This window comes from Bos mutus, chromosome 15 (genome assembly GCF_027580195.1).
Source record: "Bos mutus isolate GX-2022 chromosome 15, NWIPB_WYAK_1.1, whole genome shotgun sequence".
In the NCBI taxonomy this organism is placed as follows: domain Eukaryota; kingdom Metazoa; phylum Chordata; class Mammalia; order Artiodactyla; family Bovidae; genus Bos; species Bos mutus.
This window is the reverse complement of record NC_091631.1, coordinates 45,787,091-45,803,217: the sequence shown is the minus strand read 5'-3', so window position 1 is coordinate 45,803,217 and position 16,127 is coordinate 45,787,091. Positions and strand designations below refer to the sequence as shown.

Here is a 16,127-nt window from a genome sequence, read left to right as displayed (position 1 = left end):
TGGCTCCTGTAGAGCCCTGCTGACCCACCTGAGATCTACAGGTGGACTTTGTACCAGGTAAGGGGTGTTAGAGACACTTGGGTACCAGTTAGGAATTAGGACATCATTTGCTGCAAATGAGAATCTGCTTAGGTGGCCTAAACATGCCAAAGAAAAGTATTTCTTGCAAGCACTTCTGGCAAAGCGGGTTCTGCCAAATACTGGGGATAGAGTTTCTTTTTAAAATATTTAGAATTCAGTAGGAAGGCCCAAGGAAATTGGTATTAGCTTTGTGGTGTGTTTTAGATAGGGAACAAATAGAAACTGAGTTAGGAAAGCAGAAGGTCTTAGTTTGCAAAATTTCAACCCCAGATATCAATTTATTTACCAGATTGCAACTCAAATGAAAGCCATCACAAAAAATGGCAGAGAGAACCAGTTTGAATAGTGGCTGAAAGTATATTTTTTTTACAGGAAGTTGAAATAGAGTAATATAGAGGAGTGGAGAAAACACTGGGATTCAAACTGCTTGGGTTTGAATAGCTTAATACCTGAAGTTAATTTCTCTGGGCTTCGTTTTCCACATCTCTAAAATGGGGAAGTTGGCACCACCTCAGGATTTTTTGTGAGGCTTAACTGAGAAAACAGAGTGCCTGGCTCAAGAAGTTTTAGATCAATCTTCAAGTTTTTAGGACACTGGAACATTTCTAATCTATGCTCAGCTGAAACAGATTTTTCATATGGTTCAAGCCATTGTTATTATATATTTGCTTTGAAATGAAAGGATATGAACGTGTTCGTTGATTATTTACACACATACTTTTACTAAGTAGTAGTGTTGTTGCAAAGTTGTGTATACATCAAGTAATATTTAAAATGCATGAGGGGAATTTCCCACAGAAAGGGATTCTATTTGTGTAAAGCAGAAAGGCTTTTCCAAAAGTAAATAAACATTGTTATGTCTTTTGTGCAAATCTGATCATTCATGTGTTGAGATCAGTTCTAGCGAGGTATTTGTGTTTAACTTCTTGCTCTCTGTGGGCTTATGAGAGAATTAGATGCGCACAGAATGTGTGTGGACAAAAGCAGAAAGAGTATTTGGACTCTTAGTACCATTTGTATTTTAATTATTCTTTGAGGTCAAAATACGACCTCCAGAATAACACTGAAAGCAATTAAAGTAGAATTTGACCAAAAGATATTTGATTTACAGAAAGCAATTTCCATTTCAGCTATATGACCTTGGTCCAGGGTTGATCTCACTAATGCCGTAGTTTCTCATCTGTGACCCTGGGTGGGACAGGGCAGAGGAAGAATGGACCAGATATTTAATGAGATTGGACCAAGTATCTGATGTTTCTTTCAGGCTTATAATTCTATTGCCTAAGGAAGGTCTATTGCTCATAAAACTTTCCAACTGTCAGACAGAATTAATATGTCTTCTCAAAGTACTAATTTACATCATGGGAGTGGTGGTTATGAGAAATGGAGCTTTCTTTTCCTAGAAATATAAAGAAATGAGGTCACTCAGCATTCAGTGATGTTTTATGTTCATGTGGACATCTGATATTCAGCGGGAGGTTTCCTTGTTGAATGTGCCTTATTCGAGTCACTTAATTTAAGGATAAAAGTGTTCTTACCCATAAGGAAACAGTCTATTTTAATGAATTGTTTTGGTAAAAGAAATGATTTTATTCAATGATGATCATTCCAACTCATGTATATATATATAGATATATATATATTTTTTTTACTGTGCCATGCAGCTTATGAGGGATCTTAGTTCCCCAACCAACCAGGCATTGAACCTGAGCCCGTGAAGTGAGAGTCTGGAGTCCTAACCTAACTAGTCCAACTAGTTGCCTCAATTAGTTGGGAGTTGCCCCAACTCATGTTTTTAAAATGTGTGTTTTCATATACCAGGATGGCTTAAGTGAAGTAAACCTTTTCAGTTCATAGACTGTGAGAGTCTTCAGAGATTACCCAGCATAACCAATTCCGCAATTCCAATTTCAGGGTGTTTAAAATACTGTGCAGTCACTGAATTGAGGTGAATCGGAAGGTCCATCATCTCAGCTCCCAGAACGGGAGTGGGGGGAATGTGAGCAACGGAATTGCCACCAGGGGGCAGTTGGAGGCAGAGTACAGCCAGGGTCCAGGCTGGTGGGCCATTCATGAAAAGTGGGAACACTGGAAAGTGTGACTTTCATTTCAAGGCAACAGCTCCCACTAAATGCAGAATTTTACAGGAATGAATTGTTTACACTTGCTCCCTTCTTGTAGAAGGATAAACGACTGGGGCTGCAATGGGAATGTACTCTATGTACTTGGATTATAGGAGCCATGGCTGAAAAGCCTTCCTGTGTCACAACAAAATAATTCAATTTTTTGTTTGAAGTGATATGTAAAGGCTAGTGTCTCCGTCGTGCTTGGCAAACACGCTGTTATGTCCCATCAGACCAAACTGGGCAGTTTTTACAGTTTCAGCATCATACCCCAGCATGAGAAATTACCACGGTCCTGCTCTACCCTGGAAGTGATTTGGAGCCCACTGCTCTAATACCTGGGCTTCCCAAGTGGCTCAGTGGGAAAGAACCCACCTGCCAATGCAGGAGACGCGGGTTCCATCCCTGGGTCAGGAAGATCCCTTGGAGAAGGAAATGGCAACCCACTCCAGTATCTTGCCTGGAGAATCCCATGGACAGAGAGGAGCCTGGTGGGCTACAGCCCATGGGGTCACAAAGAGTCAGACATGACAGAGCAGTGGAGCACACACGAGCTGCTCCAACATCTCTACCGCTCTGGACCTGGGTTTATTATTTTTGTTTAGTCGCTAAGTTATGTCTGACTGGTTTACAGACTGGATGGATTGTGACCCGCCAGGCTCCTCTGTCCATGGGATCCAGGGTTGTCTGTAAAAGGGGGCTAGTTTTCTGATGTAAGAGAGGTGAAACTGCCGAGTTGCTGTTGGAAATAAAAGCCTTAAGTGGTTCCTTTAGTGCTTGAACCGGATTGTTTCCTAGACCTTTGGGGCCCTTCTCTTTGAGTGAGTTCAGCCCCCAAGTCTTTGTCTTGGCCTTTGCATGCAAAGCCCCTTGTCACCTGTCAAACTTCACCTGCCTGCTGTACAACTAGTTAACTGTCTGTAACCTCCCTGTGCCTCCTTCTCTAATCTCTAAAACAGAATGAACAGTGGGGGTAAAGTGATGGCTAGGTCAGATCTTTGAAATCTCTGTTCCATCATTCTGGAATTTTGTAATCAACAGGATGTAAACTCCTCCAGGGCACAGACTTGGTTATGTGCATACCCAAATTCTCCCACCCCGTTTTCCAGCACTTAGAACACAGCGTGCTCAATTAATCTGTGTTTAAATGGGCAAGAAGGAAGATTTATAGTAGATGTAATCTCTTGCTCTCATCCATCACCTAACATTATGATCCAGACTGTTCTGTGTGTGATTCCAAGAATATATCCTGCGCTCTTGTATACCTCTGTGCCTTTGTGTAGGTGGTCCTTCTGCCTGGAAGCATGCCCCCGCCCTTGCCCCAGCGTAGCTAGAAAACTCCTCTGCTAACCTTCTACCTTGGGCAGATACTGCCTCCTTCATGAAGTTCTTTCTGGATCAAACTCTCTGTCCCCTGGGATCACACTGCATTTGATACATGCCTCTATCAAAGTAGGTTTTAGTACTAAACTGTAGTCCTTAGATTGGTTCTCTGCTCTCCCTGCACCGCCACCTCAAGTTTTGAAGCCAGGGTCATCTTTGATAAACATTCAAGAGTTTTTTTGAGAAATAAATGAATAGTGTTTCAGAAAGTTTTCAGAACCGTTTCACAGTACCCAGTATTATGGTATACTTAGAATCCAGGCATATTAAATACTTTTTGATTGATTTGTTAGATTACCAGGTACACCTCCAAGGTTCAGTTTCTTAGATATAGGCAGAACTCCATTTTAAATGGCATAATCATACAGTCACATTTTGTTCCTCTGAAACATAACATCTACCAACAATAACACACATATACACACACACACACAATTTTTCCCAGTCTAATTCCAGATCCTTAGAAGAGACTTGAACACATAGAAAATGCTCAATAACTATTTAAAAATGAATGGGAATGAAAGACACTCCTTTCACTGCCTGGTTTCTGGGACTCGTGGTCTCGTTTTGCAGCCTCCGTGTATTGCCTCACTCCACACTCTACCACCTGTAGCAGTCCCGTTTCCTCTCCTGCTCTCACCACCACTGTTCCCACAGAGAACACCAACGACCCATTACAAAATCGAATGGGATTCTCTCTGTCTTCCTCCTGCCTGCTTTTGTGACGGCATTTGGCATCACTCACCTTTCTGATACGTGGTGTAATTGAAAAAGCATGAGTTTTAAAGCACAGAGACCGTGGTTTAAGTTTGTGCTCCTCTTCCGTTTGTTCCCTGTATGAACGTGGGCAAGTCAGGCACCTTTTAAAATCGCTCCTCCTCCTAACATGGAGCTTTTGATGTCTATTTCTCGGGGCGGTTGGGAGGGTCAAATGGGATTTTGTGTGTGAAGCACTTAGCCTGGTACCGGGCTTGTAGTAGGCTCCTTCCCTTTCTTGACTTCTGATTCATCCCACATTCTTGGTTTTCTTCCAATCTACATCTCTGAATAAATCTTTGTAGAACTCTTCTTTTCCTTGCCCATCTCCTCTCATTCCACATTTTTCTCCCAGCTTGTTTCAGATTTTCTCCGTCCCTTACCTGCAGTATTTGCCATGCATGCATGTAGTCGATACTCCAAAAACACAGACTGATTGAATGACAGTCTCTGAATTGGCCTCTGTGTGTCCCATCTTTTGCTTCTCCAGTATGTATTTCACACTGTCACCAGAATTGATGTTCCTTAAACACAGGTCCATAATGTCACGCCCCCCAAAAAACCCCCCAGCAAAACCTGAATAGCATCCCTTTGTTTAAAGAATAGAACTAGGGACTTCCCTGGTGGCCCACTGGTTGAGAATCCGCCTTGCAATGCAGGGGACGTGGATTCCATCTCTGGTCGGGGAACTAAGATCTCACATGCCATGGGGCCACTAAGCCCCCACTCCACAGCTAGAGAACCTGAACACCACAACTAAGACCTGACACAGCCAAATAAACAAACAAAATATTTAAAAAAATAAAGAATAGAACTAAACTTTGAATACTCACCAATCTGACCCTCTTGTTTGTCCTGCCTTGCCTCCTCTATGTGTCCTACCATAAGCCCTGACTTCTCTATTTTCCAAAACTCCCCAGGGGTTTTCTTTTTCTTCTTTTTCTTTTCATTCCCCTTACTCAAACAGTTCTTTTACTCCAGAGTGCTCCATTCATCTTTTCTAGTGAAATTCATACTTTAAGTCTTAAGTACTAATGCCTCCATGGAGCCTGCCTGGACCACCTTTTCCCCTCTCCTTAAAATTGATTTTCTGCTCACACCTGTTTGCACTTATATTTTGCACTTCATTAATTCTGCCTTGCTAGACTGTATGCTCCAATGCACACACTTTGTCCTTCTTAGCTTGCTGTCTCCCCAGGGCTTACCGAGCAACCTCATGTGGTTCTCTAGCTTAACAAGGACTCTTAGAATTAAACTGGGTGGAAAATCAACAGGAGTAGTCATGTTTCCTAATACAGGTCTTATAACGGAGACTTAATTAGGTACAAAAAGGCCGACATTTATAGCACGCTTACTATGTGCAAAGCAATATTATAAGTGCCTTACGCTGTTCAGAGGCTCACCACAGCTGTAGGAGGGAGACATTGTTGATTATCTTGATTTTTTTTTTTTTAATACAGGAAACAGAGACACCGAGAAATTAAATAACTCACCCCCAATCTAATAGCTGGTAAGTGGGGGAAGGGCTTAGAAGAGCAGAGAGCAGCCATGTGAGTCTGTGCACGCGGTCGCTAGTTTACAGCACCCACAGTATTTGAGGACCCTTCTGAGGAAAGCAGCAGACCACCCAAAGCAGCGCAGCTGCCTCCCCTGGGAATGGATGGGTGGAGTGACTGCAGAAGTCTTTTCCAGCCCCGATGTCCTTGGAAGATTTAGAGGACAAGTGATGATGCCTGTCTGAAAAAACAGGGTCAGCCAAGTGTTGTGCAAAAGAGTCTGGTTTGACCCCTAAGTCTTTTGATGAGCAGTTAAACCAGGGAGGCTTATCTGGCGACAGTCCTCCTGGGGTGACGTCATTGCTCACCCTGACCCCCACAGAGGCTGGCGGAAGCATGCCGTCAACCTTGTGCATTTCCCAGGGCTGAGAGGCCTTGCCAGTGCACAGTCCTTGGGAACTGAAACTTGGGAAAAAGTCCTGAAGCTCTTTCTTTTCTTCAGAAGCCAGAGGTGAGGCTGGTCCACTGTGGTTTTATTTAGGTTGTGTTTAGCCAGCACCCTCCGACCCCTTCTAAGTATATAGATTGAATGTGGAAACCGCACTGATGGCTTCAGTAGGGAACTCGTGCTTGGGGCAATGAGGTAGGGATTAGAGGAAGAAACAGACTCAAGCCACCAGGGGACAGCTTGATGCTTATGGTCTCCGATTCCACCTGTCTCCCCAGTCCCTACTGCCAGCTCCTTGGCCCTCACCACCCTAGTCGTTGGTCCCTGTATTTCTGTGTCACGGTGCAAGATACAAAAGCTTCTTGTGAGTTTCAGAGAGGTGTTTAGTATCCAGTAATCAGAATGGCTGGAGTCAGAAATGTATCAGTTCAGATGGACTTTGTTTTAGGCCTAAGTGTTGCTTTTATTTAAGAGAGAGAGAATCTGGGCTCCACAGATCCATGATGGTTGGGCCTTTACCTGAAATTTCTTCCTTGCCTCTGCCTCTAATCAGGTTCCAGTTACCTTTGGAGCCATGCAAAGAAAGCTGCCCTGTCACCATCTTTGATCATCCACCGCAGCCCTTACCTGGCCTTCCTCTCGGGAAATGTTTATCATCTAACCTGAATCTCCCACCCTGAGTGCTAACAAACTCATTGCCCCTTTTGTTTATTTATGTCATTTCTTAGTTTCGGCATGTAGGATCTTTAGCTGTGGCATGTGAACTCTTAGTTGTGGCGTGTGGGATCTAGTTCCCTGACCAGGGACTGAACCCAGGCCTCTGCAATGGGAGCACAGAGTCTTAGCCACTGGAGCCACAGGGAAAGTCCCAAACTCATTTTTGCTTGCTCGGTAACAGAAGGAGAGTTTCTGTGTCCCACCCAGCCGTGCTTCATTTTGTATCTGAAGACAGTTTATTACACTGCTCTCATGGCCTCATCTACAGTTCTATCAGAATTTCCAGTTTCTCTGATGGCAGCAAGTTCCTCTTTGTGAATGCCCACTTCCTGCTTCTTTCTCCACTCCATGGGAGCCCGTGGGTCTGGCTACTCTGATGCCAGGCGGGAGAGAGATTCTGTGTCCTCTCCTTGAGGTGGGGTACTGACTGTTTTGTGGCAGCCGTGTTGGAGGGGACACACCTGTACGTGCTCTTGGGAGTTGCCTGCCCTTGGCATCCTTGGGGCTGGAGGGATGTGGGTCTGTGGGGGCCTGCTCCTTCCATTTCCCACTCACCTGGATGTGCATCCGGGAGGAATCTAGCTTCATAGCTGCTATGTTTCAGTTAAGTTCCCTCCTGGAAGTTTCCTACTTAATAATGGACTCTGGAGTTTGTGGCTCTCCCAGAGTAATAAGACAGGTGCTGGGTGTCTTGTGTCTGCAGGAAAAGGGAGCCTGAACAGTTGAGAATAAACAACAGTTGCTTGGTAATATGAGCTCCTTTCATTAAAGTCAGAAGCCTGGCTGTGAGCTGGGGGAAGGGAGGCCTGCGTGTTTCGGCACCACCTGTCTGGAGGGCCAGAGGTGAGGGCACCTCTGAGTCAGCTGAGAGCCAAATATGGGGGAGAAGTGATGAGTGCTGGGGGACGGGGGGAGACTTGGGGAAAAATGCAGTGACTGAAGCTCTTTAGTCCTGACCCCTGACACCAGCTCCTCTGAGAAATTGTTTTTCAAAACTTTGCATTTCCATTTCCTCACTTGTAAAATAATGGTTGGAACTAAATGGCTTCATGTTGTTTAGTGATATAGCCAACTAAGATCAGGGCTGGTAAAATTATGTTGCTTCCAAGGGACCTGATGTCCAGAGCTGATTCATTTGATGAGATTTGGGTGGCCTCTAACTAGCTTCAGATGACCCTGGCTCAAGTTCAGGCTTTGTCATGGATCAGTTATTGTGTTTTTATCTGCGACCTTGGATATCTTTCTGTGTCTCACTTCAATAAATTACAAAATGAAGGTAATAACATCTGCTAGGGTCACTGGAAGATAAAATATTATGTATGAAGGCTCTTTATGAAAGTGTAAAGGTTACTCTACAAACAGAACACACAGGACCCTGGACAGAATCTAAAGAAGGACAAACTTCATTCTTCCCTCAATGTGCGTAGAGTTTTCACTGTAATAATGACTTGTAGCTGGAGGGCATTTCATTTTCAAACTAATGTCCCATTTATCATCTTACTTGATAGGAACAAGTAAACAGCTGAGGGTGGTGGAATGAGGAATGTGTTTTTAAAAAAAACTTTTTTTTTTAAATTGAAGGAGAGTTGATTTTGGGGCTTCCCAGGTGGTGATAGTTCTTTACGAACCCGCCTGCCAATGCAGGAGACATAAGAGACATGGGTTCCATCTCTGGGTCGGGAAGATCCCCTGGAGGAGGGCATGGCAGCCCACTCCAGTATTCTTGCTTGGAGAATCCCACGGACAGAGGAGCTTAGAGGGCTACCATCCATAGTGTCGCACAGAGTCAGACATGACTGAAGCGACTTAGCACAGAGTTGATTTACAGTGTTGTGTTAGTTTCTGGTGGATGTGCTTTGAGAAAGGTTTTTTTAATTTTTATGTTTTAGATGTGGACCATTTTTAAAGTCTTTATTGACTTCGTTACAGTATTGCTTCTGTTGTATGTTTCGGTGGTTTTGGCCGCAAGGCATGTGAGATCCTAGCTCCCCGACCAGGGATCAAACCCTCATCTCTAGCATTGGAAGGCGAAGGCTTAACTATTGTACCTAAAAAAATAGAGTTTTATTGGGTGACAAGTACTTTCTTTTCTTGAAGCCAAGAGTGCAGGTGGAGGTGAGCCAGGGCAGTGATCGAGGGCTTCACGTGTCTGCTTTCCAGCCAAGTGAAACACTCACAGATTGAGTGTGGAGGAGGTTTTCCCTCAGGCCAGAAGAGACGTAAATGATCGTTCTCCAGGTCTGCTGGGCACAAGGCTTAAATTAAATCTCACAGGAATTTAGATCCAGAATCTCTCGTGGGTGGAAAAGTGGGTGAGGTGTGTGGGAAGAGGAAACTGCTGAGTTTTCTTCCTTTTAAGAGGCATATGTTTAAATTCAGAGGGCTCACAGTCAAAGTCAAAGGGGGCTGCCCTTGGTGACTCTCCCTTTCCCCCAAGTACCCATGGGGTCCTTGGGCACCTGTCTGTGGACCCTTCTGTTTTGTTTTGTCTCGTTGTGTTTTGTGGCTTCCTGGTGAATGGTAGTGACTCACCTTCCTGTTGCCCGCTAAACACCCGAGACCCGGCTCTCTGACTTCAACAGCCCCTCAACAAGCAGGTTCCCTGTACCAAGAAGTTATCAGATCCCCGGCAGAGCACTCATCCTTGGAGGAAATCCAAGGCAGTGAGCAACTCCGTGGCTTAGTTCTGGAGCCTGAAGAGTGGAGTTACAGCCCGGCCTCCTTGGCGTTCCCAGAGCCGGATGCAGTGTCCGGCTGCTTGCCCGGCTTGACACCTGATGGCAAGGGGTTTCTCCTTTCCGTGACACATCCAGGAGTGAAAATAGAGTGATACTGAGCCCCCTTGAGAAAGCCAGTGATCGGATGTGGAAAAGAGTCAGAAACAAGATAGGCCACTCTTCCAGGGAGACGTTTATGGGTGGTCTGGCTCTGGCCAGGAATTGGAAAAGACCCTGATGCTGGGAAAGATTGAAGGCAAGAGGAGAAGGGAACAACAGAGGATGAGATGGTTGGATGGCATCGTCAACTGAATGAACATGAACGTGAGCCAATTCCAGGAGACAGTGGACAGAGAAACCTGGCATGCTGCTGTCCACGGGGTCGCAAAGAGTAGGACACAACTTAGTGACTGAACAACTGGCTCTAGTTTTTTTGGCTACGGTCTCTCTCACCCTGAGCGAAATGTACTTCCCCAGATTCCCGGCCTTGGGGAGGTTGTGCAGTGTCAGGATGCCTGGAGCCATGCCCCCCTCCCCAGGTGTCACTGCAGGGCATGGTGGACCCAGGGCCAGCTGTCACACAAACTGAAGGGGTGTGTTTTCTCGCAGAGCTCTGGTGGTCTTTAGGAATGTGGTTTCTCCTCAGTTTAGGGACATTTGTGACATGCTCTTGTGACTTTCATCCTGGCACAGAAACAAGGCATCGGTTCCCTCCTGGACTCATAGAAAGGGCAGAAAAGACAAGAACCGCATCTTGGACTTCAAGGTGCATTATCTGTGTTCCTCCTGGTCTGTCTGAAAGCTCCCATCTCTACTTGGGGCTTCCCCGGTGGCCCAGTGGTAAAGAATCCACCTGCCAGTGCAGGAGACGTGGGTTCTATCCCTGGGTTGGGAAGATCCCCTGGAGGAGGAAATGGCAACCCACTCCAGTATTCTTGCCTGGGAAGTCCCATGGACAGAGGGGCCTAGTGGGCTACAGTCCATGGGGTCACAGAGTCAGACATGACCAAGTAACCGAGCACACACATACACACATCTCTACTTTGGTTCTTACATGTAAGACTTACTGGAAAGGCAGATGGGCTGGGCTGGGAGGGAGGGTACATGTTAAGTTCTTTGCTATAGGAGCTGGGCTCTTTAGACTCAATCTTGACAGAGGATTCCTCAGTGAGGTGGATCAGTTCTAGGGCCAGTCTCTTAGGGTGGAACCTGGGTCTAGAGAGTGAACTTTCTAGGTTCCATGACCTGGGGACATATAGATGTTTTGTGACCCAGTCCATGCAAGTGGAAGCAGAATTGACCCAACCCACAGAAATGTAAAGGGAGTACCCTCAATTCCCTGGGACACCCTTCATGCTCACCTTCCTCTGATTTTATTCTGTGCATGGAATGGGGCTCTGATATGGAGGGGGTCACTCAAGATGTAGAGACCACCCCCCTTTTCCTGACTGGTCCCGTTGTGCCCTGTGTCTCTCAGGTCCTGTTGTCTGTCCTTCCCCCATATGTCATGTCTGCTGTCTTCAGCTTATTCCACAAAGCTGTCCTCTCTTCTCAGCTTGTCATTTTGGAAGCAGCCTCTAGGAACCTTACTGACCCCCCTCTGACTGTGTCCGGGCTTCCTGTGCCCCGACCTGTACCCCAAGTGATTGAAAGAAAGCACCTTTCTCGGTAGAGGAGATCCGGCCCCAAGAGTCTCCTAGTTTCCCCGCCTCAACCCTGTATCCTTAGGTGGCCCTGGCGATTTTCGGACTGAATTCCTCGGGTTCTCCCCCACCACCACCCCGCCCCGCTCCCCCTCCTAGGGGGAGTAAAGACTAGTGAGAGCTGCCTGGCCAATCGTCGCTTTGAGAAAGTTTGGGCCGTGATCCTGTTTCATTAGGCTGATTGGAGCAGCCGGGACTCGAAGGTAGAGTCCCTCCCCAGGGATCCCGGGTACTGTTACACTAGCTGTCGCCGCCCGTGCACGCCCCTTCTGGACAGACGTGACCCCCGCCCCCTTGCCCGCTCCTCGCCCCCTGCTCCTCCTCTTTTGTTTTTATCCAGCGTCTGCTTCCTCTCTCTCTCTCTCTCTCTCCCCGTCTTCCTCCTTCCTCTACCCCTTCCTCCCGCTCTCTGCCTCCCTGCAGCGCCAAGCCGGCTCCCCAGCCTAGTCTGCCGAACGCAAACCACTGAGAGTTTGCCGAGCCTCCCCCGGGGGCGCGGGCCGCCCAGTCCCACTCCGGCACGGTCGCCAGCCGGCGAGGGAACGCCGCCGAAGGAAAACAAGCGGGCGCGCGAGGGGAGACCCGGAGAGGGCGGCTGGGCGGCGGCGGGCCGCCGAGTTCGAATCCGGGCGGCCGCGCCGCCAGCCCCCGCGCCCCCTCCGCCCGCGCGGCGCTCCGGGGGACGAGCTGGCTCCGCTCGCGGCTCGAGCGGCGAGCGTTTCCTAACGTGAGAGGCCGGGCGCCGCGGGCGAGGGCCGGGGAGCCGGGCCGGCGGGCGGCGAGGCGCCGGGGCAGCGCGGAAGCAGCGGGTCCCATGCCGGCGGCCAACATGATGGAGAATCTGCAGCCGCCCGCCCTGCAGGTGCCCGAGCCGCGGGGCGCCCCCGAGGGCAGCCCGGTCTGGTCCAGCTCGTCGACCCCCACGCTTCGCCGCCGGCGCTTCAAAATGCGCCGCACCAAGAACGTGCAGGAGCCGAGCCTAGAGGCCGGGCTGAGCGGGGACCTGCCCGGCGTCTTGGCGCCCGGCAAGGAGTTCCTGCAGCTGCCATCCATCGAGATCACGCCCTCCAGCGACGAGGACACCCCGTGGTCCAATTGCTCCACGCCCAGCGCTTCCCCGCGCCGCAAACGCTTCCTCCTGCGCAAGTGGCTGCGGGTGAGGGAGCGGAAGGAGTGCAGCGAAAGCAGGTACGTGCCGTCCCGTCCCCGCCTTCTTCCCCTTTCCTTCTCCAGCCTCCCCAGAGCTGCCGGGGCGGGGGGAAGGGGGGGAGGCGTTCCCAGGGCACTCGGGAAACTAAGCAGAGGATTGCAGGAGCCTTTCTCCCGAGTGGAGGGCTTGCCCACGTGTCACCCATCTTCCCAGCCCAGGTGGGGCCCGGTGACTTTACAGTACACGTGTACACGGGGCTTCACGCTGCGTTCCAACCCATCGGATCCTCACAGCAACACGAACAGTAAAAACCTTAGCAGCTAGTGTTTACTGAACCCTTAGCAAACTCGGGTCAGTAGGATGCGCACTTCACCGTCTATCTCCACATTTAATCCCCACAGAACCTCTTTGAGGTAGGTACTCTCAGTACCACTGATGGAGATCGTAGAAGGCAAGAGAAATTAAGTGGTTCCTCCACTCAAACTTCAGTTTGTAAGCTCCATTTAATGTTGATTATTTTATTTTTGGCCACCCCAGGTTGTCTTTCCTGGCCCCCCACGTGTAGAGGAGGTGTATTCACATTGAGTGAGTCAGCTTTCCTACCACAGAGAATCTTTAGACAGCTAGGCAGGGTCCACACCTTTGTAGATTGTGCCAGCTATTTTTTGCCTGGGTAGATGTGGCGTTTGAGTAGTTGGGAAGTTCGCTTTCCCTAGGCAGAGAATTTGTATAAGAGACAGGTAGGGCAGCTCCACACAGCCTTGGAAGAAGAAGGGAGTTAGGTTTAAGCCAAGCCAGTTGCCTGGTGGAGGGACAGGGGGCTGTCCTTACTGGCTCATTGATATCTTGTACCCTACTCATTTACTCTCAGACTCTAAGGCCCTGTATCTTAACAATGGTCTGTGCCTTTGTGTGAGGCAGCTGAGCAGTTGGCCACCTTTTCCTGGACACCTGCTCCCAGTCTGTTCAATTCCATTCATTTCAGTTCCACAAGTATTGATTGAATGCTCTTATGAGTCGTCTGATATTAGCTGATGGTGCTGTGGCCAGGAGGCAGGAGGTAGCGGGGCTGGGTAGATGTGGGGATGTGGTAGTTAAGAAGGAGGATGGGAGGTGACTGGGATAAGAAATTAAGGCATGTGAGTTTCGCTGGTACTGAGGAGATGAAATCTTTAGAAGTCACCACTGTGTGTCATGTGGTGGAGGCTCCCCAGGTGGTGCAGTGGTAAAGCATCCGCTGGAGACGCAGGAGAGAAGGGTTCAATTCATGCGTCAGGAGGAGCCCCTGGAGGGGGCAATGGCAACCCATTCCACTATTCTTGCCTAAAAAATCCCTTGGACAGAGGAGCCCGGTAGACCACTGTCTCTGGGGTCTCAAATAGTCAGATGTGACTTAGCAACAGAGCACACACACATGCCACGTGGTACTGACTGTACAGCAAAGAGAGGAGGAAGACTCCTGGAAGGCAGAGGCTCAAACCAGGACACGTACAGACAGGTAGTAGAAAACAGCAGAAAGAGTATGATATTGGGGACATGAGATCAGGAAAGGGGAACAGTACCTGCGAACATAAGAACAGGATGAGGTGTATCTAAGAGGATGCTAAGAAATTGGGCCGGGTTATATGGATGATGAGTGTTCTCAGCCTGCCAGGCTCTCTTTCTCTCTCTCTCTCTTTTTTTTTTTTTTTTTTAATGACTGGATGTGGTTATCTCTGCAGGCAAAGATGTAAAGCTTTGTTCTGGGGCTTTTCGGGAACCTGAGGATAACAGTTCTTTCTGTACTTGTCCATCATCCTGCCGCCTTTCCGCCTTTCCCAGAGAGTGGAGGGAAATGGAACAAACTTGGTGGGAGCTAATTTATAAATTTTTTCTTTTTAAAAGGATTAAGGCTGTACTTTAAAGAATTGTAATTTTATTTATTTATTTTTGGCTGTGCTGGATCTTCATTGCTGTGTGGGCTTTTCTCTAGTTGCAGCGAGCGGGGGCCTACTCTCTAGCTCTGGTGTGCAGGCTTCTCATTGCAGAGCACAGGCTCTAGGGCCTGTAGACTTTAGTAGTTGCGGCTCCCGGGCTCCAGAGCACAGGCTAAGTAGTTGTGGCACGTGGGCTTAGTTGCTCCACGGCATTTGGGACCTTCCCAGATCAGGGATCAAACCAGTGCCTCCTACATTTGCAGGCAGATTCTCTGTCGCTGAGCCACCAGGGAAGCCTGATGGGAGCTAATCTTGAACTAAAATAGTTCATCCCGGTTTGTCAGCTTCACCTCAAATGTGAGAGACCCTAAAAGAGGCCCTGTTTTGACCCTGAGATTCTGCCATGTGTACTAAGGACAGTCTTACATTGGTAGTCAGGGTGGGGATAGGGTGGATTTGGTTATTTTAGGAAAATGTAGTGTCTCGGTTTTGAGATGTTGCTCTTGGTTTTGAGTTCTCTGAAGGTGCAGTACAGGGAATTTCCTGGCAGTCCAGCGAGTTCACTGTAGAGAGCAGTTTGATCCCTGGTGAGGGAACTAAGATCCTCTAAGCCCCGAGGCACAGCCTGCCCCCGCCCTCCAAAAAAAAAAACGGTTCAGTGGAATCTTCATTTTTGTTGGAGCAGGGAACAAACTTGTATTTATTTATTTTAAAAAGTATTCATGTTTCTTCATTTATTTGGGTGCAGCAGGTCTTGGCTTCAGCATGCGGGATCCTCGATCTTTGCTGTGAGATGCGGGGTCCTTAGTTGCAGCATCCCAGCTCTTGTTGTGTCGCAAGATCCAGTTCTGGGATCCAGTTCCCCGACCAGGGTTCGAACCCCGGACCCCTGCATTTGGAGCGTGGAGTCTTAGCCACTGGACCACCAGGGAAGTCCCAGGGAATATACTTTTAAATCAGGAAGGGTTTTCACCTTCTGGGAATAGTTTAAAAACTGGCAGTAGTTTTCTGTGGTGACTTGTTGGGTTAGAAGAATGTTGGTATATATGCAGAAAAAGGCAATCTCTGGATTCAAACCTAGATTTGTCAGACTCCACTCTCTACTCTTAACTGCTGTGGAACTGCCTCCTGTTGGAATCTGTCTCGATTGTGGCTAAAACAAAAGCCCATTCGTTTTATGCCTTGAAAGTAGAAGCTTTCTGGGAAAGAAAAGAAGCAGTCAAGTGAATGAGTGACTGTAGATGGCCAGGATGGTTCCCTGAGAAGGAATTGGCGTTTAGAGGCAATAGGGCCCAAAGAGCATTGGATCTCATACCAGGAAAAAGTGAAGTGTTCGTCGCTCAGCCGTGTCTGACTCTTTGTGACCCCGTGGACTGTAGCCTGTCAGACTCCTCTGTCCTTGGGGTTCTCCAAGCAAGAATACTGAAGTGGGATGCCTTTCGCTTCTCCAGGGAATCTTCCCAACCCAGCTCAAGGCCACGTCTCCCACATTGCAGGCAGATTCTTTACCACCTGAGCCACCAGGGAAGCCCCATGTCAGGAGACCTGGGTTTAAATTTAAGTTCTGTCCTTTGTTAGCTGGGGAACCTTGCACAACTCCTTTCATCTTTTCTACCTGTGGATTAATGGCCGGTCTC

At 48.1% G+C, this 16,127-nt stretch overlaps 1 protein-coding gene across 2 annotated transcripts in view; it reads left to right on the top strand.

Moving 5' to 3' along the window:
* Nucleotides 1-11,774: 11,774 nt before the first annotated feature.
* Nucleotides 11,775-16,127, top strand: part of GRAMD1B (GRAM domain containing 1B) — a 188,308-nt gene continuing 183,955 nt past the window's right edge. Inside the window, exon 1 of one of the 2 annotated variants that reach the window (XM_070384053.1) lies at nucleotides 11,775-12,612. In XM_070384053.1, coding sequence (XP_070240154.1) covers nucleotides 12,239-12,612 — 374 coding nt within the window. In that variant the 5' untranslated portion in view covers nucleotides 11,775-12,238. The remainder of the gene's footprint in view (nucleotides 12,613-16,127) is intronic. The other variant, XM_070384052.1, reaches the window with a different exon arrangement.